At 38.5% G+C, this 24,138-nt stretch overlaps 1 protein-coding gene across 1 annotated transcript in view; it reads left to right on the top strand.

Moving 5' to 3' along the window:
- Positions 1 to 20,688, top strand: part of LOC139726994 (ubiquitin conjugation factor E4 B-like) — a 46,887-nt gene extending 26,199 nt beyond the window's left edge. The window contains 12 exon segments of the mRNA XM_071637978.1: positions 3,495 to 3,727; positions 5,578 to 5,705; positions 7,643 to 7,739; positions 9,129 to 9,245; positions 10,056 to 10,173; positions 11,169 to 11,295; positions 13,050 to 13,197; positions 14,541 to 14,675; positions 15,273 to 15,464; positions 17,295 to 17,469; positions 19,309 to 19,455; positions 20,633 to 20,688. Of these exon segments, the coding sequence (XP_071494079.1) occupies positions 3,495 to 3,727; positions 5,578 to 5,705; positions 7,643 to 7,739; positions 9,129 to 9,245; positions 10,056 to 10,173; positions 11,169 to 11,295; positions 13,050 to 13,197; positions 14,541 to 14,675; positions 15,273 to 15,464; positions 17,295 to 17,469; positions 19,309 to 19,455; positions 20,633 to 20,688 (1,673 nt within the window).
- The last annotated feature ends 3,450 nt before the right edge of the window (positions 20,689 to 24,138 follow it).

Raw genomic sequence — 24,138 nt, 5'->3', positions numbered from 1 at the left:
GTGGTACCTGTTAAAGGGGACCTTCGGAGGATTTCCAGACGCTTACATTTGAACAACTATTAAGATTAGTTATACAGAGTACAAAGTTTCAGAATTTAAAGTTCCAGTTTACCTTTGGGAGCATTTATTTTAAAAGCATTCAAGATATCTCATTTAATGCAAATTGTAGGTCTGTAGTTGTATCACAAAACACCCTACCCTGTAAGATTTTGAAAATAAAGCCTAAAATATAAGGAGATATCAGTATTTTTCTCAATAAACCATAAGTATAGATGATTTAATCTGGATGCATTCTTATTAAAACTATTGTTCACATTCTGTGTATTTAACAATATTTAGCATGGATTATATGGATTCAAATTTTTACAGTGGTTGTTTCTATCCCTAACTCACATTCTAGAAGTCTTTTAAAGCACTAATGCTGGAGTTTTGTTTCATCTGCAAATGGTAAATTATGCTTTTAAAGTGATTGGGATGAGGAATAAGAATGTTTTCAAAATTTATAAAGAATTGCAATGAACAAGGATGATGACATTGCAGCCTCACTATAAAGGCCACCGCACACTACACGATCAGACTGGTCTTAAAGTCTTAAGCCAAGCTGGGTCTTAAAACCAGTCGTACGACCGGACACCGCACACTATACGACCTGACTGTAAAGCGCGCGCAGTTCGCACTGCGTGCGTTTGCATTTTGCTGCATTGTGAATGGCTGAAAGCTCACGACTGGTCGTAGAGATTCAACATGTCAAATCTCTACGACTGGCGCTAAGACCCAGTCGTACGACTAGAAAATGGCAAGACTGTGACGTCACACTTCTAGTCTTAAGGTCTTAAGACCGGTGAATCGGGGCAAAATCGTGTAGTGTGCGGCGGGCTTAAGAATGCATGAGTTTGGGCTCAAGGAAGCAGAACAAAAGAAGAAGGCATGCATAGATTCTACACAGGTGAGCAAGTGGTATTGTAATGGAATTACACTGCTACATTTCTGAAATATGTGAGACTCCTACGTCATCAACACCGTTCAGTGTAATTTGTTTACAATTTTCAGATTATTGGTTTCTCTGCTCAAGGACCACAATGCATTCCACAAATCTTTACATCTATTTTTGTCCCCGCCGAACGAGTTCGAGCAGGGGACTATGAAACGGGCTCCGTACGTGTGTGTGTCCGTGTGTCCGTCCGTCCGTCCGTCCGTGTGTCCGTCCGTCCGTCCGTCCGTCCGTGTGTCCGTGTGTGCGTCCGTGTGTGATCAAAATCTTCAATTTGCTACTTCTCTGTCATTTATGAGCCAATTTTGATTCTGTTTGCTTTATATGATAGCACTACATGGGAGCTTTGAAACTTCTACACAGAATTTCAGTCGTGACCTTTGACCTTGACCTTTGACCTATATTGTACATTTTGCTACAAAATGCTACTCCTTCGCCATTTCTAACCCGATTTCGATTCCGTTTGCTTTATGTGATGGCACTAGGTGAGGGCTTCAAAACTTCTACACAGAATTTTGACCTTTGACTTCTTTGACCTTTGACCTTGATTTTTTTACCTATATTGTACATTTTGCTACAAAATGCTACTCCTTCGCCATTTCTAACCCGATTTCGATTCCGTTTGCTTTATGTGATGGCACTAGGTGAGGGCTTCAAAACTTCTACACAGAATTTTGACCTTTGACTTCTTTGACCTTTGACCTTGATTTTTTGACCTATATTGTACATTTTGCTACAAAATGCTACTCCTTCGCCATTTCTAACCCGATTTCGATTCCGTTTGCTTTATGTGATGGCACTAGGTGAGGGCTTCAAAACTTCTACACAGAATTTTGACCTTTGACTTCTTTGACCTTTGACCTTGATTTTTGACCTATATTGTACATTTTGCTACGAAATGCTACTCCTTCGCCATTTTTAACCCGATTTCGATTCCGTTTGCTTTATATGATGGCACTAGTTGAGGGCTTCAAAACTTATACACAGAATTTTGACCTTTGACTTCTTTGACCTTTGACCTTGATTTTTGACCTATATTGTGCATTTTGCTACAGAATGCTACTCCTTCGCCATTTCTAACCCGATTTCGATTCCGTTTGCTTTATGTGATAGCACTAGGTGAGGGCTTCAAAACTTCTACACAGAATTTTGACCTTTGTCTTCTTTGACCTTTGACCTTGATTTTTGACCTATATTGTACATTGGCTACAAAATGCTACTCCTTCGCCATTTCTAACCCTATTTCGATTCCATTTGCTTTATGTGATGGCACTAGGTGAGGGCTTCAAAACTTCTACACAGAATTTTGACCTTTGACTTCTTTGACCTTTGACCTTGATTTTTTACCTATATTGCACATTTTGTTACAAAATGCTACTTCCGGCGGGGACATATGTTACGCACCGCGTAATTTCTACTTTTCCTTGTTTTTTTTTTGTACTACATGATGTGAAAGTGTAAAAATCGTCTGGAATGCTCCTTAAACCAATTGCAGACTAGTCCCGAGTATGCTTGGATAGGTGTATATTGGAAATGCATGTTAAAGCAAAATCAGCTCCTCCTCAGCAGGTTAAACCTGCCCATAAAGACCAGTCAAGGTCACACAAGAAGTGGCCTTTACATACAGGGATAATCAATGCACATATCCCATCACATGCTAATGGCAGTAGGATGGAGTTGGCTACAATCTTTTCAATTTTATGAGTCATTATTCCTAGGTTATTACAACAACCTAGAAAAAGATTGTTGCAATGGACAGAAATTATCCCTTTCATTTCAAACAAACATAAAAGAATAGATATCTAATGAAGATTTGTGTTTGAGTAAATGGGAGGCTTGTTAAGCTACAACATTTTGTATCCTAATCTAAATTGCATGTGTGGTTTGCTGCAAATATTATTCATGGAAACATTTGAGTTGAAATGATATCATTATTTATGGATACGTTTTGAGTTGAATTCCAGGACTGTCTTGTTTTACATCCAATTTTAATGAAAATATTGACTAATTCTGTCTGTTGGATTTTATTACATTTGCTGTTAAAGTAAACTTTAATATATAGTGTGGCACTGCCCCTTTAAAGGTCCCATTTACCTTTGGGAACAGTGATTTAAAAATTTTTCAAGATATGACATTTAATGCATATGTGTAGGTCTGTTGTACCACAAAACATCCTATCATGTAAAATTTTTGCGATAAAGCCTAAAATATAAGGAGATATCTGTATTTTTCTCAATAAACTGTAACTGAAGAGGGTTTAATCTGGAAACATTTTTGTAGTAACTATTGTTCTTATTTTGTATATTTAACAATACTTAACATTGATTTTACCAATTCAAATTCCTACAGCGGTTGTTTCTATCCCCAACTCACATTTTATAACTATTCTAAAGCACTAATGCTGGGTTTTGGTTCATCTGTGTATGGTAAATTATGCCTTTAAGCTCAGATAAAAAGTATGGACATTCATCGTCTTGTCGCCCTTCCGCTTCCCCTCCACCAGAGTCCAGCACGTGGGTGGAGCCCAAGTTCCCCACGGAGTGCTACTTCATGACCCTCCACTGCCAGCACCTGGCCCTGCTACCGGCCTGCCGGCACTACTCCCAGCGGATCCGCACCCTGCGGGAGCTGGCACGGCTGACTGAGGACCTCCAGGGCCAGGAGTCCCAGTGGAAAGGCACGCCCCTGGAGCGCCGCAACCGCCAGCTCATCGAGAGGTGGAAATCACAGAGCAAGGTCAGTAGCATCCTATTTTTCCATTAGCTTTAACCCTAAAAAGGCCCCTCGACATTTTTCGCGACTACTCCGCCACGCGAAATTTTTTGACCGCGCCGTTCGCTGACTTTTTACTTTCAAGTCTCGCGCATCTTTTGACACCATTTTCGCGAAAATCGCACATACCGTTACGACGCTGCATGACGTTTTATACGTGCCTGTCAGGCCAAAAATGGCTCAAAAACATGATTTTGTGTATAAAGTCTATGCAAATGGAGTTTTCTCTTCTTATTCATAAAGATATGATTATTTTCACTTTCATAGGCTGAAACTAATTGATTTTAGCATAATTATGCTTGAAATAGGTTCTGTCATAAATTTTGCGGAAAATATATGATAAAACAAAAGGTCGAAAAAACGAAGAAATACATAAGAAATTCATAAAACAATAAAATACATAAGAAATTGATTTTGATACCAAATTTTTTTTTCAAGTACATTGTTAAGAATGCTACAAAGAATGTTTTCACCAAAAATCAGGATTCTAGGAGCTTTAATTTCTGATTTAGAGCAAAATGTATGATTTTATGCATATATTAGCATAATTAATTATTGTGACGAAAATTTCCATTTCTTTTTGAATCAACCCCTCCCCGGCCACAGAACACCCAAAAAAGCCCGGCCTGGTTAGGGTTTTAAAAAAAAAAGACATGGTTGTCATTTCGTGAGGAGAGATCAAGTACTTGAAAGAAATTTGAAATGAAAGATACAGTCAGCTACACACAAGTCAATCTTGACGGGACTGAGAAAAATGCATTGACTAATATTCAACTTCTGCATTAGTCAAAGAAAAATTTATCTTTGAGTATTGTCCCTGTGATAACAGGAGTGCTGGGGCTCCATCTAAGTCAGCTGTGCAAGATTATGGATTGCCCCAGGATTACAATGGTGCACTTTGATAGTGATGGACTACACTTTACGGTGTAGTTCAACTTTTTACAGTGCGAAATTAATAATTTTTCTATGTACAGTAACTGTCATTGGAAATTGATCGAATTAAGCAATAAGTCAACTAACAAAACTTTGCTTTGTACAGAGGAATAAGACACAAGACTATGAATGTCAATTGGAACTATTTGATTAGCCAATTATTTGATACATGCATTGTTGAATCAGTTGTACAGAATTGTTACTTCTAAATGTCTATGAATGGCCATAATGACACTGACCCCAAAGTCTTGTGAAGAGACTAGCAGCATGGCTAATCACAAACACAGCTCATCCATTTTACGATGTTTTTACTTTGTTTATTTGTGATGTACTTACGAATTGCTTGCATGTGATGATAAGCAGTGCCAAGTTGTGGTAGTGATAATACAACAGTTCTTCTCTGTATTCATGGTGACCAGCCAACCCCCAAAGAATTGATGTGGTTTTGTTTCTAGCCAGGTTATGCAACATCTGAATGTATTCATTGATTCATAGCTTTTGGTCAAATCCATTGTCAAGTACTGTAAAACATGATATATTTGCGGCATAAATTTTTGCGAATTGGGGCCGATGGCCCTTTTTCGCGTCATGAAATTTACCCGAATTGCCACTGGCATTCAATGCATATATACAGCTGTAGTGTGGACAAGAACTTTCGTGTGCATTTTAATTTCGTGAATCTTGGCTCGTGAAATTCGTGAAATCAAAATGCATGCGAACATTCCTCGTTTTACTGTATTCAGATATTTGTTTGTGTACTTCTCCATGTACACCATATCTTCCCAATTCAGACTTCATGAAAATTATTTAAATTAATTGCAGATTGAAGCATTAGTTTCTCTGAGTGTAATTGTAAGATTGATCTTCATCGCTGTGGACAGAAAATCGAGAAGGCCAAGGTGTGTGCAGATGCAGGCCTTCTACACGAAAGCCTTCTGCGAGGCTGCTTCCAGTTCTACGGCACGGTCATGTCTCTCCTAGTGGAGCTGGTCAGTCCCAAGGGAGCAGCGTAAGTTACAGCAAACATACTGCCAATTTTACCACATGTCATCTTATATTATCTCTCTGTCTTATTTTGCCTTATGGATTTAGAAAGAGAAATACGAAGAACAACAGCATAAGGGAATGCAGCAAACCTGCAATACTAGCTGCAGTATTGTAGAAGTAGTACCGAACATGATTTTGTTATTCATAAAACTAATAGATGCATTATCAGTGAGTAATTATAACCATCGTTAGGAAGCAGTCTTATTTACTTGAGATAGAACTGTATAAGTGTTAGAATTGTTAGTTAAAGTACAAACATGGTGGTAATAGAAACACTTGTACTGTTACAAATAGAAGTGCTGTCATTATAGCATCGGTTTGTGCTTTGCCAGCAGCTAAGAATACCTGTAAGATATTCAAACTGGTGAAATTCTTGGGTCAAGTTGTTTTTATTGCAACTGATTGACAAATTGCCCTACATCAACGTACCCCCCACTGAATTGATCAGTGTTTTAGTGGTAGCCATGACAAAAGAAATCATAGGCATACATACTTGAGCAGGATACGAACCTACACGGCCGTCAATTGGTAAAATGGTCTAACTCGAAAATTTGACTTTTTGAGGTAAATTCACTTTCCGGGACATGTGAGGATGCTCTTTCCAATGGTGCTATCGAGAAAATCCCATCATGTCTTGTTTTAGAGATAATTTCCGCTATCTTGGTACTTTTTTGTATTTTTCCTTCAGAGGGGGGGGCCTCCGAGGCCCCCCCCTCGACGTTTCGCGCGATGTATCGCTATCGCAAAAAGCTATCGCCGCTAGGTTTCATGACTTTTTTCTTTCAAGTCTCCCGCATCTTTTGACACCAAATTTACGACGCCCGGGTGTGCGGTTACGAAGTTACGCATAAATATGTACATGCATGTCAGACCAAAAATTGCTCAAAAACGTGAATTTGTGTACAATTTCAATACAAACTGTGCTTACAGGCAAATTTCATAAAAGCATGATTATTTTGGTGTTTTATGGATTAAAATCAATGAATAACATATTTTCTTTTTCGGAGCGATGTCGCGCACAAATTTCAGCGAAAAAACAATGAAAAACATAAAGTCGAAAAAACAAAGAAATACATAAGAAATTCAAAAAAATAATGAAATACTTAAGAATTTTTTCTGATATCACAATTTTTTTTATTACATTTGCTAAGGACACTAAAAAGAATATTTACACAAAAAATGTGCCTGTTTTGAGCTTTATTTTGTGATTTATACCAAATAGTCTGATTTCATGCATCATTATGCATAAATTAGCTTAATTTAGCATAAATGATAATTTTTTTTAAATTTAACTTCAAGGTATTTTAGATTACATCATAGGCAACGTGTGTGCCAATTTTCGTCGCGATCGCGCGGTCGATGGCCGAGATCTGGAGGGGGGGCCTGGAAGGCCCCCCCCCCCCCCCCCCCCCCCCCCCCCCCCCGGCTCTTCTATCAACTACCTAAATAGCCCGGCCTAGTTAGGGTTAAGGTTTATAACATTTTTTGGTGAGATAATGAGAAACCTCTCATGAAATATAAAAGAGCATGTAATTTCAAGGATTCAACATGTCATTCATTTGATGAAAATTGACCTTGAAATGGCAGAGATATCCAAAAAAGCGAGATATTAAAATGACATATTAATAGAATTGACAGGCCCCAACTTTTATTAGGATCTCTTTGTTTTTCCATGTTTTTAATAGATATCTCAGTCATTTCAAAACTGATTTTCATCAAATGAACTTTTGATTCCTCTTAGAATTGTAATGTATGCTCTTTAACATTTCATAGAATTGTTTCTAAATATCTTGCAAACATGACAAGCTGAATCCTCACCTAAACCAGTGTTGTACAGTCCCTTAAAAGCACTGAATAGTTTGATGTTAGTCTTTCCTTCTCTCTATCTCTCCTTCCCAGACTTCCTCTTCCTCCAGACATTCCACCAGCCTTTGCTGCTCTCCCAGAGTATTACATTGAAGACATCGCAGAGTTCCTCTTATTCGTCATCCAGTGAGTGTTTCCAAACAGCTTTTTTTGTGTGTGTTTGCAGGAAAACCCATTTTCTTAACCCGTTGAAGACTAGTCCCAAGGATACTCAGGCAGGTGTCTATGGGACATGCTTGTTGTAGCGAAATCAGCTCGTCCTCAACGGATTAAGTCATTAAAGGACAAGTTCACCTTCATAAACATAAGGATTGAGAGAATGTAGCAATATTAGTAGAACACATCATTGAAAGTTTGAGGAAAATCAGACAATCCGTTCAAAAATTATGAATTTTTGAAGTTTTTGTGCAGTCACCGCTGGATGAGAAGACTACTGCAGCGTATGATGTCACATGAGTACAACAATAAAATAAGGAAAATATAAAGAGAATTTCACAAAATTTCATCGTTTGAAAAAAGTGTACATTCCCTTGACTCGTTACTAACATATATTATGGGTAATATTATTCCCCCTGCCTTTAGAAAGAGGCAAGTCAAGTGCTCTTTTATTATGCGAAAAAAGTGAAAATATGTTGAATTTTTAAAAATATTTTCTTTATACTGTTGTACGCATATGACATCACAAGCTGTAGTAGTCTCCTCATCCAGCAGTTCCAAGACAAAAATTTTAAAAATTCATAACTTTTGCATCGATTGTCTAATTTTCCTCAAACTTTCACTGATGAGTTCTACTAATATTGCTGCATTCTCTCAATCCTTATGTTTTTGAAGGTGAACTTGTCCTTTAAGTCAAGTTGACTGTGTTGAGCTGTAGTAACACGAAATGGCTTGGTGAAAGTTTTCTTTGAATCAAGTAAGAAATTTGGGGAATTTTATTGTATAAGGTTTTTTCAATGATATCGTTGATACTGTTCACAATTTCTTTGGGTGTGTTTGAGCACTCTATTAGAGGAAACTGAACCGTACCTTGTTGTACCGTACCATACCCATTCTGTGTCAGACCGGTTTGCACTGGGAGTGTTCGAGCGCTCTGTAGAGATAGTGTACTTGGAGTACTCAAACTCATCCTTATTCGTCGTCCAATGAGTGCTTCAAAAACTGTCTTTTATGATTATGGGGAAACCCTAAATTCAGAAAATGAGTCAATTGAAACAAAAAGAATTATGGCAGCTTTACTTGAAATGAACAAGAAGAAAGAAACCTAGAACATATCATTGTTTCAAATTTTTAATGATAATGTTGATATTCTTATTGATCATGCCGATCATCATGTTTCTAATCTTGATTTTTCCTCTTCCGATTTTTTAGTGATAATATTGATATTCTTTACTATCATGCCAGTCATCACCTTCTGATCTGGAGTTATCCTCTTTCGATTTTTAATGATAATGTGGATATTCTCTGCGATCATGCCGATCATGATGTTTCTGGTCTTAATTTTTCCTCTTCTGCCCCCTAGACACACCCCCAGATCCTGGAGGACACAGCACAGCACGACATGATTCCCTTCCTCCTCATCTTTATGTGCTCCAGCCAGTATCTCAAGAATCCCTACCTGGTGGCTAAGCTCGTGGAGGTATAAAGCTATGAATGTATTCACCAATCTCTCTGTCTATTAATCAGTCTATCTATCTCTCTATTTATCTATCCATCTATCCATCTGTCCATTTGTTCATCTATTCATTTATCTATCTATCCACCCATCTATCTATCCATCCAGCTATTTATCTATCCATCTATCTTTCTATCTCTCTGACTATTTATTTATCTATTTTTCTATCTATCTATCTATCTATCTATCTATCTATCTATCTGTATATCTTTCTATCTATCTATATCTGTCTGTCTATCTATCTATCACACAGTGCTCATCTGATTTTATTACTTGCTTCTTCCCTAAATCATATTTTCATTTGTGCCACAAAATATTGTTTACTCATTTTGTAAGCATTATGGAATACATTTATTCTATCTATGGTGCTTAAAAAGTTTGTCGTTCTGTTGTTTGGTATCAAATGCCGCTTGTTAACACACACACACACACGCACAAATGTTTCCTCTTGGGAGAACATCTCAGAATGTTTTACTGTGGGCGAACATTACACAAGGTCCAATATCACATGATCCAGTCTATCCAATCATCGGCCAGTATCTGGTAAATTTGTAGATGTTTTGTTGTGATGTTTACATTCATGTTTAATAATAGTTATAGCTCTGTACCGAGAAACTAAATTTGTTTTCAAATTTAATTAATTTTAATTATATTCTAAATTGTTTTGTTCTTCATTCTCTTCCTGTTCAATCGTTAATTGTCACTCATATTTGATGCAGACTAACATACATGTACACACAACTGACCATTTCTCTGTGCTCTCTGTCCGGTCAGGTCTTCTTTGTCCTGAGCCCTGCTGTCCAGCCGAAGACTGCCAAGTTGTTTGAGGCCATTGAACTCCACTCCCTGGCCATTCCTCACCTTGTTCCTGCCCTCATGAAATTTTACACAGGTCAGTCGTAATCTTGCTTTCTGCTTTGTTACCTCGACCAAGGCAGGAGGTTATATTTTCTTCAGTGTTGATTTGTTTGTTTGTCTGTTTGCAAAATAACTCAAAAAGTTATGAACGGATTGGAATGAAACTTGCAGGAAAGGTTGAGAATGACACAAGGAACAGATGATTAAATTTTGGTAGTGAAATTTTTGTTTGGAATTTTTATGAATTTTTGAAGATTTTTAAATCTTTTGGCAGATAAGTTCAATGAATTTGTGATTTCATGCAGGGCATATTTGAGGTTTGCATACACATATTAAGTGCGTGCTCTTCTCTGGGCACCGCACAAAGGAAAGCTAATGAAGTAACAAAAGGCTTCTATATTAGGGTATTGGGCAATTTTCAGCATGAATGTATAAGTGGAAATCACTAATCTCTATGAAAAAACAAGATCAGTGGTGGAAATGAGCTGCTTGTGTTTTTCTCGTTTTGTTTTGTTTTGTTTTGTTTCGTTTGGTTTGTGTGTGTGTGTGTGTGTGTGTGTGTGTGTGTGTGTGTGTGTGTGTGTGTGTGTGTGTGTGTTGTGTGTGTGTGTGTGTAGGGGCTGGTTACCCAATGCCCATGGTATAGTGTGGAGCTGGATGGGGACTGCGTAGCTTAATGAGGGATCTCTTTGGAATGCATCTTTCAAGATATTTTCATGTTACAAAAGAAAGCCCTCAGAATTACAGCATAATCACACTTTGATCTTAGTTTTACTTCAGGTAATCTCAAATTACTCTTTTTAAATCAGTGGTTTGCTTTTTCTTGCCCCAAACCCCACCTGTCAAAAACAAACAAACAAACAGTCAAACTTTGAAGTGTCATCAGGGGCTTTTCTATTTTGAGTATTTGGCTCTGGAGTGATTGATTTGTTTTGCTTGTTGATGACATATTAGTGTACGTTCTGTTTTTTGGCACCATGACATTCAATCATTAAGCAAATTTAACCTTTGTTTTTGTTACATTTGCAGACATAGAGACGACTGGTGCCAGCAGCGAGTTTTACGACAAGTTCAGCATCCGTTATCACATCAGTATCATCTTCAAAGCCCTGTGGAAGATCCCTCTCCACCAAGATGTCTTTGTACAGACCAGCGAGTAAGTTTATCTGGGGGGCGTTTCATCAACGAGTTCATCGGAGGTTTTCACCGACAAATTTGCTATCAGCCAATGAGACGCAAGGATTTCAGTAGCTTTTAACGGTTGTCAGTGTAAATCACTGACAAAAAGTTTCATGAAACGGTCCCCAGGACTATTAGGCAAACAGAAACCCTGCCAATAATGTCATCTATGCCTTGGATAAATGCAGTGCACATCTGTTTTACATACCAAGTAAAATGAAGTGAAATTTTGTAGTAGTCAGTCTTGATCGCACTAGCCAGTCCAGACACCAAGTGCTGCCACAGATGTCTGCTTTGTAATCACATGAAATGGAAGCCAAGTATTTACAGTGCATTTAGTGTACATGTACAAATTGGTTACATACCAAATGAGGGCAGTTTAGTACTATGGGGCAGTTTGAGCACCATAGGACTGTAGGGAATTGTTGAATTTTAAACCCCCGATTTCAGCCTATCAGAATCGAGGATTCGTCGAATGAGGTATTTACATTATCTTTGATGGTATCACCTGGGCACATTGTGCCACACAAAAAATAAGTGGTAGTCACTGCCAAAATGCTATACATTTTGATTGTGGGGCAGTGTTTCTATTAAGTAAGTCTGTATACAACCTTTTCTCTGATGCTAACCCTGTCAGGCTAAATATAAGATAGGGTAATCAGAACTTATGAATGAAAAGAATGCCGACAGAATGTTTCATCTGCAATGTACTTGACTTCTTACAGTTGCAGTAAAGATGCATGTAGATCTATTTCGGGGTAATGTGGGCATTGTCAGCATTATTTTGGAGAGATTGAGTGCAGGTTATTACAGTTGTTTTAACCTCATGCATGCTCACAGAGCTTCATCGGAGTAGATTTTGCTTAACCCCTTGTGTGCTAGGGACTTTGTACAGTGTGTACAAAGCTGTGGGAGGCTTTCTGTGCTAATCTGCACTCAGAGCACACAGAGGGTTAAAGGCATAATTGACCATTTGCAGATGAAAAAAAAAAAAAAACAATAACCCAACATTAGTGCTTTAACCCTAAAAAGACTAGGGGAGGGGGTTTGGGCCCCCCCCCCCTCGACATTTTTCACGATAATTCTGTAATGTAATAATCTCGCGCCATGACGTTTCATGGCTTTTTTCTTTTAAGTCTTGCGCAACTTTTGAGGCCAAATTTGCGACGCCCGGTTACGCGGTTCTGAAGTTACGCAATATTTTGTAAGTGCATGTCAGACACGAAATTGCTCAAAAACGTGATTACATGTACAAATCCAATGCAAATTCTGTTTCTGACCCAAATCCATAAATGTATCATTATTTTTACTTTTACTGATTGAAATCAATTAATTTCATGTTGTTTATGATCAGAATAGTGTCACCAATGATTTCCATCGAAAAATTCTGAAATGTGAGTTAGGGATAGAAACAACCACTGTGAAAATTTGAATCAGTAAAATCGATGTTAAGTATTGTTGAATATACAAAATATGAACAATAGTTGTAATAAGAATGTTTCCTGACTAAACTGTCTACAGTTACGGTTTATTGAGAAAAATACTGACATCTTATATTTTAGGCTTTATTGCAAAAATTTTATATGGGAGGGTGTTTTGTGGTACAACAGACCTACACATATGCATGAAAGGTGATATCTTAAACGTTTTTCAAATCACTGCTCCCAAAGGTAAACTGGACCTTTAACAAAGATGACACTCCACTCTCTACCCCCTTCGTGTGTCTTGCAGATTACAGGATGCCAACTTTGTGCGCTTCATCAACATGCTGATGAACGACACCACGTTCCTGCTGGATGAGAGCATCGGATGCCTCAAGCGGATCCACGAGGTGCAGGAAAACATGAAGGACAAGGCGCGCTGGAGGGAGCTCTCCCAGGTAAGGGTCATTGTACTCTTTGTCGCCATTGTTCCTGGATCGCATAGAAATCATATCTTAAGGTGTCACCAGCAAAGGGGTGTAAAGGCTCAATCTGTATTGCGGTTGAGACCTTAAAACGAAGCATTTTTCTTTTTAATAGCCATTCAAGTGTATTGTTTTGGCGGTGTAATGCTGAGCAGTGAAAGAATTGGATAATGAGTGCCCGAATCGATGCAGCAAGCTAGTGTGCGTACACATCATGCGTACATGGCAGCAATACAGCAGCCCATGCGCTCACATTGGTGGCAAATTTATGTGATGATGGCTAAGCGGGGTGTAGTAATTATAACATTTTATTGGGCATTGTGGCACTGACAGAAATTTTGTGCAAACTACTAGTGTGCGTGTAATTTTCCTGTGTATTATGGCTTCTTTGTTTATGATGTTATGTTGACTCTGCCTGCTGTTACTACTGGTGGGAACTTTGCTGTGTATAGTGACAATGGCATTTCAAAATAATTGTGTCTGCAAGAGATTATTTCAAAATGCTCACAAAACATTGCAGATTTACTAGGTTGCTTTATTGCTCCCCGTAAATTGCATATTTTGTTCTGCATTTTTTAAAGATTTGTCATGAGAAAGTAAAGTATATTGTATTGAAATAGTTTGAAAGGATATTTAGCTAACATATATGATGGAATATCTAATTTTGAAGTCATATTTTTCTGTAATACTATGTAAATTGTATGCAAAAGATTTGCCATTGAGACGTGTGGAAAATGTGAAGATGAGAAGTGATGTTAGTTTACCTCATTATGTCCCTTTGCCTTGTTGTCAAACAGCAGTTCAACTATTTGAGATGTAGTCTTCACAGAATTGTCATCCCTCTTAATTTTGATCTCCAAAAACAACAGACGTGAAGTAGTGAAAAGAAGTGATTCAAATTGCCGGTCATTTTCACCCATGTATTAAAGTAATCGATCAGTTAAAGATGTATCTTTATGAGGGTTAGTCTTGATACAACAGCAATATTCTTCTATCCTATTCCTGGTATAGAAAAAAAAGAACAGAGAGGAAAACAAAAAAGAACCAAACTGAAATCGTAAAGATAAGTGATATGAATAATTACATTGTTTTATTTTGGGTGTAAATCCTCTCAGTAATATTGAGATTGGTTTACGTGGGATGCAATCATAATATGTATGATATCTGAATCATCTCCCCCCCCCCCCCCCCCCCCGACCCTCCTAAAAAAAGAAATACCCAGAAAACAAGCCAAAAAAGAAATTAACGGGTACAATTTGTAAGATAAGGTATGGAGGAGTAATATCCAACGAGTGCTAACCTTGTGTCCCCTACAGGAAGAGCAGCAGTCGCGGTCCCGCCAGCTGTCCTCTGACCAGCGCCAGTGCCGATCCTACCTCACTCTGGCCAACGAAACGCTGGAGATGTTCAACTACCTGACCGTTCACATCAAGAAACCATTCCTCAGACCCGTGAGTGGACGAATCTCATTTATTCACGTTCACATCTCTACCTCCCACCCCCCCCCCACCCACTCAGACAATGAGTATGATGATTACATGAATTCAACATGCTGTGCTACATTAAATATATAGCCGGAATATGGGTTCTTATTGTCATTTCTTTGTTTGTTGTTGTTATGGAAGCAGTTGCAGCACAAAACTTTCCTTTAAGCCTAAAAAATGGGGTTCAGGATTTTTTTTTTGAAATGCAAAAAGATCATGTGATGCCCCTTATAGTCTTTTCTCTTTAGAGTCCATTACAACCTTTTGTACCAAATTTTTGTGATGACAGATTACATTGAAAATTCACATATCACTACAATTTTGCATATTTTCTGTTTATTTTTGTACAAAAGATATTGGTGAATTGGAAGAACTTGATATATTGCTTTTGAAAATTGCAAAATTTTTCTTCTCCACTAAGATGAGCCAAAATATGATAGAAGTGACTTATATAAATCATATACCCTATAATGAAATTACTTAAATTAAGTTAGAGCTGAATTGGCTGATTAAAAGAGTACAGTGAGATTTAATGGCACTTTTTTTTGGTTAATCCCCATCCAGGAGCTGTGCAGCCGTCTTGCCGTCATGCTGAACTCCAACCTCCAGCAGCTGTGCGGGCCGCGCTGCAATGACCTGCGGGTGGAGAATCGGGAGAAGTACGGCTTTGAGCCACGCAAGATGCTTGACCAGCTGACCACCATATACCTCAATCTGGACAGCCAGGAGCTGGCTGAGGGGATAGCCTCGGATGAGGTGAGAACGTAGAAATTTCTACTTTCAGGTTGTAGTGATGGCTCTGATGATGATGATGAGGATGATGGTGATGACGACGACAATGATAATGATAGTAACAATGATAACTATAGCGATAGGGATCACAATAACAGTGATATCAACAAAAGTAGTAGTAATGGTAATAGTGTATATAGTGATTACATATCGTCGCTGGGGTGACAAGACCTCGTATCTCAAAAATGACAAATGTTCAGGAGAGCAAAAAAACATGGCGGCCAAAGCACTGTAGTGAATGGGAAAGGCTTTTTTTTTTTGACATGTCATTGTGGCTTCATTTTTGGAGTAAGACAGTTGGGATTTGGCCAAGACATCACTTGACCCATTATTTGACCATTAAGCCAAAAAATTTTTTTTGACATTTTTGAGATATGAGGTCTTGTCACCCCATCGACGATATAGTAATAGTGATAAGAATCACAATGACAATGACATCAATAATAGTAGTAGTAATGGTAATAGTATATAGTGATTACATGTAGTAATTGTGATTATGCAAATAATAATGATGATAATAACAATCATAACTATAGCGAGAAGAATCACAATAACAATGATATCAATGATAATAGAAGTAATGGTAATAGTATCTCGTCAGTGGAGTTACAAGACAGTGTATCTCAGATTTTGGTAAAAATGACTTTTTTGGATTAATGGTCGATAATCAGCTGTCTTACCCCAAAAGTGAAGCCACCATGGCATGTCAAAGGAACGGCTGTCCCATTTAATATAGTTCTTTGACTGCTATGTTTATTTGCTCTCATGAACATTTGACATTTTGTAGATACAAGGTCTTGTCACCCCAGCGACAATATAGTGATTACGTATAGTGATAGTGATAATGCAAACAATAATGATAGCAATAACAATCATAATTATAGTGATAAGAATCACAATAACAATGATCGATAATGATAATAGTAATGGTATTGGTATATAGTGATTACATATAGTAATAGTGATAATGCAAACAACAATGATAATAATAACAATAACAAGAAGAGCAGTGATAGTGATAATGATAAGTAGCTACTAAATGACTGGTCATTGCTCATGGGATGACAGGATTTTTGTTTGGTTATTTATTCATTCATTTTTTTTCCCATCACAATAACAAATAAGTGATGACTAGGGACCTTCTTCTCATTTGTAACTTATGAGTAACTGTCCACTATCTTGTCAATTTGCCAATTGATTTTTACTGTCCTATTGTGTCACCTCACCTTGCTTTCGACTCTTTATGTGCCATGTTCACGTGCCCGACTCAGTCGACGGCGTGCCAACTTCGCATATTCTGCTCAAACGCACAAATCCGTCCAAATCAATCGATAAATCACCAAATGCCACAGCACAATGAAAGCATTTCTCGCCATTCCGTTCCCCTCACATTTAGCTTGCATTTTATGTGGCGAATTACTTGCAATCGGTGTTCCCTACTGGATTGGCATGTAAATTCTAAGTTTCTGCCACTGTTGTGTGTGCAAAAGTCATGCCTTTACAGTAATGTAGCTACTGGTCATTTGAAGGAAAAACAATCATACATTTGACATACAATTTACATCAAAGGAAAGCTTGGCATTTTCTCTACAACTTTGCTCACTATACATGTTCAGCTCAACAGAAATCTGTAAAAGTTACATAGATTTGAAAAACAGAATGTTTTCTCAAAGTATGACTACGTTGGTGTCTCTGAATAATGTGGCACACAGGGGTTTCCACCATGGCACATAAAGAGTTAATGGGAAAGTGTTCTTTGATCAAGAAGTGCGAAATTTGTGCTTGCCTACGCAGCGATCGTTCTGCCAGGACATCTTTGCGGAGGCGATCCGCATCATGAACCGCAGCAAGATCAAGAGCTCCAGCCAGATCCAGCAATTCGCCAATCTCTCCCAGAGGGCGCAGAAGATTTCAGAGCTCAACCGGCAAAAGGACATTGACCTCGAGGATGCCCCGGATGAGTTCAAAGGTCAGTGCTCTATTTCCTGCCATTCAATATCCACAAGTATATATACAGTAGATAACAGAAACGTAACATGCAAACGCACAACAAGGAAGTCTAATACGAAAGCCCCTTCGATACTTAATGCTGCCAGAAACCATTTCATGTGTTGAAACATTTGCAGGTGCTTTTGTGCTTCAGATAATTCAATTTGATGCAATTCTTTTCTGAAACCTACATCACCACTAAGAAATATAATTGTGCAGGGTTCACACTGACAAGATAACATTACACAATGGTGTTTCTTTCTTCAATATAATATTTCTCAAATTGGGAATGCACTAAGTTTTGTAAATGGTTGAATTTGCAATGCAGACCCGCATTGTGTGAATTAAAACGGAGTATGATCAGTATTTGAGACAGAAGTTATCACTGTTATGAAACTCCACATAGATAATAAATAATGCATTTATGTGAATACAGGAGGCAGTATATTTTGCTAGTTGTAAATTTCCCAAATATCCAGCAACTTGCAAAATTCTCCACATTAAAAACATCACGAAATATAGTGTGAATGTAGTACAGAGTGTATTGGAAGAAAATTCCACCTACTCTACAGCAACCGTGAAATATTAAAGTGATGATGATATTTGTTGGGGTTTGTCTTAAAGGTCCTGTTTACTTTTAGGAGCAGTGATTTAAAAAAATTTCGAGATATCACATTTGATACATATGTGTAGGTCTGTTGTATCACAAAACATCCTACCGTATGATATTTTTGCAAGAAAGCCTTAAATATTATACAAATGATGCACAGGATAGAGTGTGTTAGTGTAGGCGTGGTGCACTCGAGGGTATTTACAATTGTGAAACATGCACGAGGCGAAGCCGAGTGCATGTTGCACTACATTGTAAATACCCGAGAGTGAGCTACGCCTCCACTAACGCCACGAAATAATCCTGTGCATCATTTGTTTTATAAAATGGGTCGAAAATTCGAAAACTAACATCATTTTTCAGCGTTTTTCACGTACCTTTGTGGGTCAAGACGTCCGAAGATGTTCGTCCCAAACATTTACGCACGTCACACTCGCGGAAGTCCCGCACATACAGTATAAGTATAATGGGGGGGTTGGGTTTCCGGACACTTAAGTTCCCGCATGAAAACTTACTTATTTTACATAGAATATGCACCCTTTACCTTAAAGACTTCTATAGACTCCTCATATAGGCCTACTAGACAACATACTCTGAAAACGGCGTGAGAATTAACCTGCTAAATCGTTGGATTTGCTCTTCAAAGTGACTCCATGTACGCGTCCGGTCCCATAACGCTTGGTCTACTGTACTGTACACGTATAGTAGAGTTATACGTACGTACGCCACACATGTTATGCACAAGGGAAGACAGGCCGGCCGGCCGGCAGCCCGAACTAGAAGTTGTTTACAGGATTGACAGCGCGTATGCATGCAATTCATCAAAGGAGCCGCCGCGCGCACAGACGATCGGCAATCTACCATAGGATTACAGGCAGTGCAATTGTACTGAAGTAAAGGAAGGAGGTGTGTGTCATTTCAGCGCTTCCTATTGGCTACATTCTTGAACCCATTTTATAAAAGGAGATATCAGTATTTTCTAATAAACCATAACCGTCGATGGTTTAGTCAGGAAACACTTTTATTATACCTATTGTTCATATTTTGTGTATTTAACAATACTCAGATTGATTATACGGATTCAAATTTTTACATTGGTTGTTTCTATCCCTAATTCTCAGTTTAGAACTATTTTAAAGCACTAATGCTGGGTTTTTTATTTCATCTGCAAATGGTAAATTATGCCTTAATCGTGTCTTCACTTCCAAGATCCCCTCATGGCCACGCTGATGTCAGATCCGGTGATGCTGCCCTCAGGCAACGTGATGGACCGTGCCATCATAGAGCGCCACCTCCTCAACTCCCAGACGGACCCCTTCAATCGGCGGCCGCTCAGCAGTGATATGCTGCAGCCAGGTACTCCACCCAAATCTCTTCTTTCACATCTCATTCATTGACTCTCTCTCTCTCCGTCCTTCTTTCATCTTGTTATTGCTCTCCTTTGTTTCTCCATTCAATTTTCAGTGTACATGATCACGTAAATGCAAATCAGAACACTGGGCCGTCATAGTCTTCTCTATGTTTGTCCTGTGTTGCTGAGGTGTTTTTGAATTTGTGTGCAATGCTCAAATGCCTAATCTCTTACTTGCTTGGCTGCATCGAAAACTCAAAAGCTGATTTTCTCAGAAGTCGGTGCTGTATTGTGACTGCCTTTCCTGCAGATTGCTTACTTTGAAAGTAGTTTTGGACAGGCTGTATACATACTGTCACCTGAAAGCTAAAAATCCTTAAAATTCCAACATACCATTCTAAGGTTTTATCTGACTTTGTAGGTGACAGTCGCATATGGCACTAGTTAATTGCCCTCCCGGCCCTCTGCCTATACCTGTGAACAGTGTATGAGAGGTTGTTTTCGTCTGTGTAAAGCAGTCAAAGTGTTAGTCATGTTGTCGCCCCTGACGACCAGAGTAGAGTCTCGGATTTCTTCTGAAGTTGAAGTTGAAGTTTATTGACTCAACGACCCTCATGGGGTATGGGAGTACAATGCCAATTGCAAATTGTTACGTACAAAATAGAATAATTTCAAATAGAATTTAACATATACATGTATAACAAAAATTTATACAAGATATCAGCATATCAAATACAATTTGCATGAAAGTGTCTAATGAATAATCTACATACAAATGTAAATCTACTGTATCTCTATAAAATTACGAACAATGCAGCCACTGCCTGATGCAAATAATCATACAAAAGATACATAGAATATACTAAAACACAAAAAAAATAATAAAGTGTACAGTAACTAATGAAAAAAGGGAATTATTTCTTTACGAAACCTTGAGATATTCCACAAAGTCTTTTTCTTAGTGGAATTAAACACTTGATCGTATTTAAATGTGCTGGGATATTTCCTATAATACTTCTTGAGAAATGTTTTTCGCTTTGTCTTTAAGAAGGGACGTACATGTACAAACAAATAATGGAATTCATTGCCAATATCGTTTTTAGAGCAGTGAGTACACAGAAGTTCAATTCAGTTCTCATAATTTGTTGAATTTTTTCTCCGTCTTCTCCGTCTCTCACACAGCCACAGAGCTGAAGAAGAGGATAGAGGACTGGATTCTATCCAAGAAGCAGAAATGATGGCACCGTGGGGCGGGGCCCGGGTCTCGACGACACTTCCGCCATCTTTGGAAGCCGCAGCCTTGGGCGCCAGTCTTCATTTCAGACCCGTTCAATTTTTGAAAGTGCTGGAGACATGGCCATCTCTATGCAGTAGTGCAATTTGACTTGTCGCCAAAACCGTGCAGAGTAGTTATCGAGAGCTGTAGGTAGACACAATGTACTTGTAACCTGCTTTTAAATGCAAAGCGACATAATATGATCTGAATTTATATCTACTAGTATATATCTACAATGTGTGTTCCTTATATCCTGTATGTATTTAAAAAGAGAGAGCGGAGACTTTCTGGAGTTGCTGAAAGAAAGCTGCATTTTTATGACCTGCCATGGCTATCAATCAAGCTTAGAAGAGAATTCGAGATGCTGTGGTTTTCAGCTCTCCTCTGGGCTTGACTGTAAAGAAATAGATGGAAAAAGTAGATAAAGTTGTCTGTGGTTTCATTCACATGCATGGTACTGTGTAATCACTAAAGGCACTGTCTTGTTGTTGAGTAACTCTGTGTGGGGTATTAAGGATTTCCATTAATTCAGTCAGCCACATGTGAGTCAAAAACTTTGCTGTTGAGAAGAGTGCATCACCCAACAGGAAATTGGAGTCTTTTACTATCCACTTGTCGTCGGTTTGTAGAATTTTTGTCTGCATTTCAGGGAAAGAGTGGGACATGTATTTACTGAAACTATCCATATCATTAATTTTACACCACCAAATATTCCCCTTCTGAGTGAAGTAGTGTAATGTGAGAACAAGTAACTATCCTTATTACAACTGTAACAGTGGAAATTTTCATGCAGGTGATTTTTTGGCACTCAGCTGGGTAAGATAGATTTTGCATGTTTGCAATTCGGCTCAAAAAGTATTACATACAAAGAGCAAAAAATTTTTATGTCTTTTTTTTTTCATGATGCGCAAAATGAGCAAAAGCTTACATCTCTACAGCTTTGCCCAGGAAAAGGAATCAAATAGATAAACAAAGAAATTCTTTGCTGGATATTCTTTTAGGATTGAAACTGTCTGATAATATACCAGGCTCATGGCTCTGTATGACAAGCCAGTGTTCTCTCCAATTTCGTTTGATAGTTATACCCTTCCATGTTCAAATTAGACTTTAGGTCAGCATGTCCTTGGGTTCTGTCTGTTAAAGTAGGCGAATGTACCTCACAACTTCTCTCTCAGCTGAGAAGTAGAATTCATATGTGTTGCCGCTGCAAGTTTTTTAGTAGTTCTGGCTCAGAATGAAAAGACCAGAAGACACAAATGAGATAACGACTGTCCGTCAGAGTTTTCACAGTGATCAGATAATGATGATGAGAGTTGTGAGGAATGTCCCTTGCAAATAAAACCCTTGGCAGTGATTGTTACTGCCTTTTAAGCACAGACTTGTCCTACTGCACCACTTAATACCCATCCCTTACTACCCTCGCCTGTTCCCATTGTACTCCCCTCCTGCTCCCCCTCCCTCCATGTGACACACACACAGAGTGGATTGCTTTTATGTATACTACAGAAACTCACCTGTAATGAAGGTGATTATGAAGGAGGTGTGATGACCAACTTTGGTGTCTGTTTATGATCCGTACATGTTTCATCAACCACTGCCTACGTGTTGAATGAGGAGGATGTTTCGCTGAAGATGTGATGGTTGCAGTCTAGATGTACCGTAGGAAGGTAGCATGCTCAAAAGCACAGGCAAACAAGCAAAGCTGCAACAAGAAGGCATTTATCATGAAGTCGGAACAGTATTTTGATATTTATTTGTATAATTCTATAATGACGCATTGCCCAGGTTGCTCATGTTTTGTACAGATGTTTATTCGTACATAGAGTACGAGAATTTCTTGCTAGTGGTCCAAGTTCTTTTGTTGTCTGAGGAGGGTGAAATTGCCCCTCTGCAAAGACTAGCAGTGTTTCTCACTCTATACTGAGCTGAGAATCGAGTTCTGCTGCCATGCAGCACTCTTCCAACCCCAGATTGTGGAACATTCAAACGATGGTGAGTAAGATACAGACGCACTTGCTCAAGTCTGCAGCCATTCTTTGCTTTTTGGACGACACCGGGCTCTTCAGACATAGACTGTATGCCACCAAGACGACACGATTCCAGCCGTGAGGATCCTAGACGGAGCAAGCATGCGTTGCAGACAAAATTATGTTAATGAGAGTAATGTAATTTCTCCTGGGATGACCTGTAATCAACTATCCACATCAGGATTGTTGTTGGACCTCCTCAAACAACCAATAACAAACGAACAAACTTTGTAGAATCCTGCAAATCTATTAACCAGGTGTTAGTTGTTGATAATCTCTTAGATGGCATTTGTCAGATCAAAAATGACTGACGTTGTGTGTTGTACAGTTATTAAAGAATATGGTTGTCTTGCGTTACAATATGCAATAGTGTATTTGTCGATGTTTATATGATACACAACTGTTTAGTTTGAACAGCAGAGCTAAACTATTCTTTGTGAAGATATGGTGCAAAAGCGGATCATCATTATAGTATTTATAGTGTCGCCACTTTGTTCAGTGTGTGTCGCTTGTGGCCAGCCTTGATGTAGTTCAGCAAAGAGCATGTTTTGCCCGAATGAGCAGCGATAATGATATAATGTTGATATTTCTTAGCGGTGGCCGTCTGGCTGCCACATATTGTGCACCTGCTTCAGAGTTGATCCTTGCATGACTTAAGCAGATGGGAGCAACTCTACAAATTTTGATTTATCCATTTGTTTAATATTTGGATCATAAGCATGCAAGCAAGTATTGTGAACTGCCATGGGAAGTTTATAAGGCTTTATTAGCCTTGTCATTGTTTTCAAAATTGGATCATTATTGACATCTTTCCTGTGCATACCCTGCAATGTAGAATTTTGCATCCAGATGGAAGTGTTCGGGCAAAGGGAGATTATGACGTAGCCGATTGCAATATTCACACACATGCACACACACACACAAAAAAAAAAAAGTTTGATAAAAGTGCATGGATGTGTTTAATGAAGACTTTGTTCATGCACTGCACCTGGAATTAACAGACTCGTGTTCTTGGTGTAATATTAAATGAAGGGCAGTGCTCTGATCTAAGTCTTCTTTGCCAGCTGGCCAGTTACAGTGTGCAGGTACCATCTGTGCAAAGTGTTCCCCAATAAGCCTCAAGTTTGTTTATTTGTTGTTGTTTTTTTTTTTTGTCATGGATACCCCTCTCTCATTTTGTCAATGGGATGGGGGGATCCCCACTTGCAAGGTACACCAGAAATATTGGACACATGTTTTGGATTTTTTTTTGCAAGTATTAAAAGCTGTATAGGGGCATTCTGGTATGCCGGTGAGATTCAAAAACATATTATCCTTCAGATAATATGTATTCTTGTTGTGGATGAACAGATACATGTATCATGGTGCAACAGGGTTGGAACCAA

This window comes from Diadema antillarum, unplaced genomic scaffold, assembly GCF_040938485.1.
Source record: "Diadema antillarum isolate AM-2024a unplaced genomic scaffold, OU_Dant_1.0 seq00000108_RagTag, whole genome shotgun sequence".
Taxonomy (NCBI): domain Eukaryota; kingdom Metazoa; phylum Echinodermata; class Echinoidea; order Diadematoida; family Diadematidae; genus Diadema; species Diadema antillarum.
Note: the sequence above shows the minus strand (reverse complement) of the source record. Positions and strands in the feature narration are given on the sequence as shown.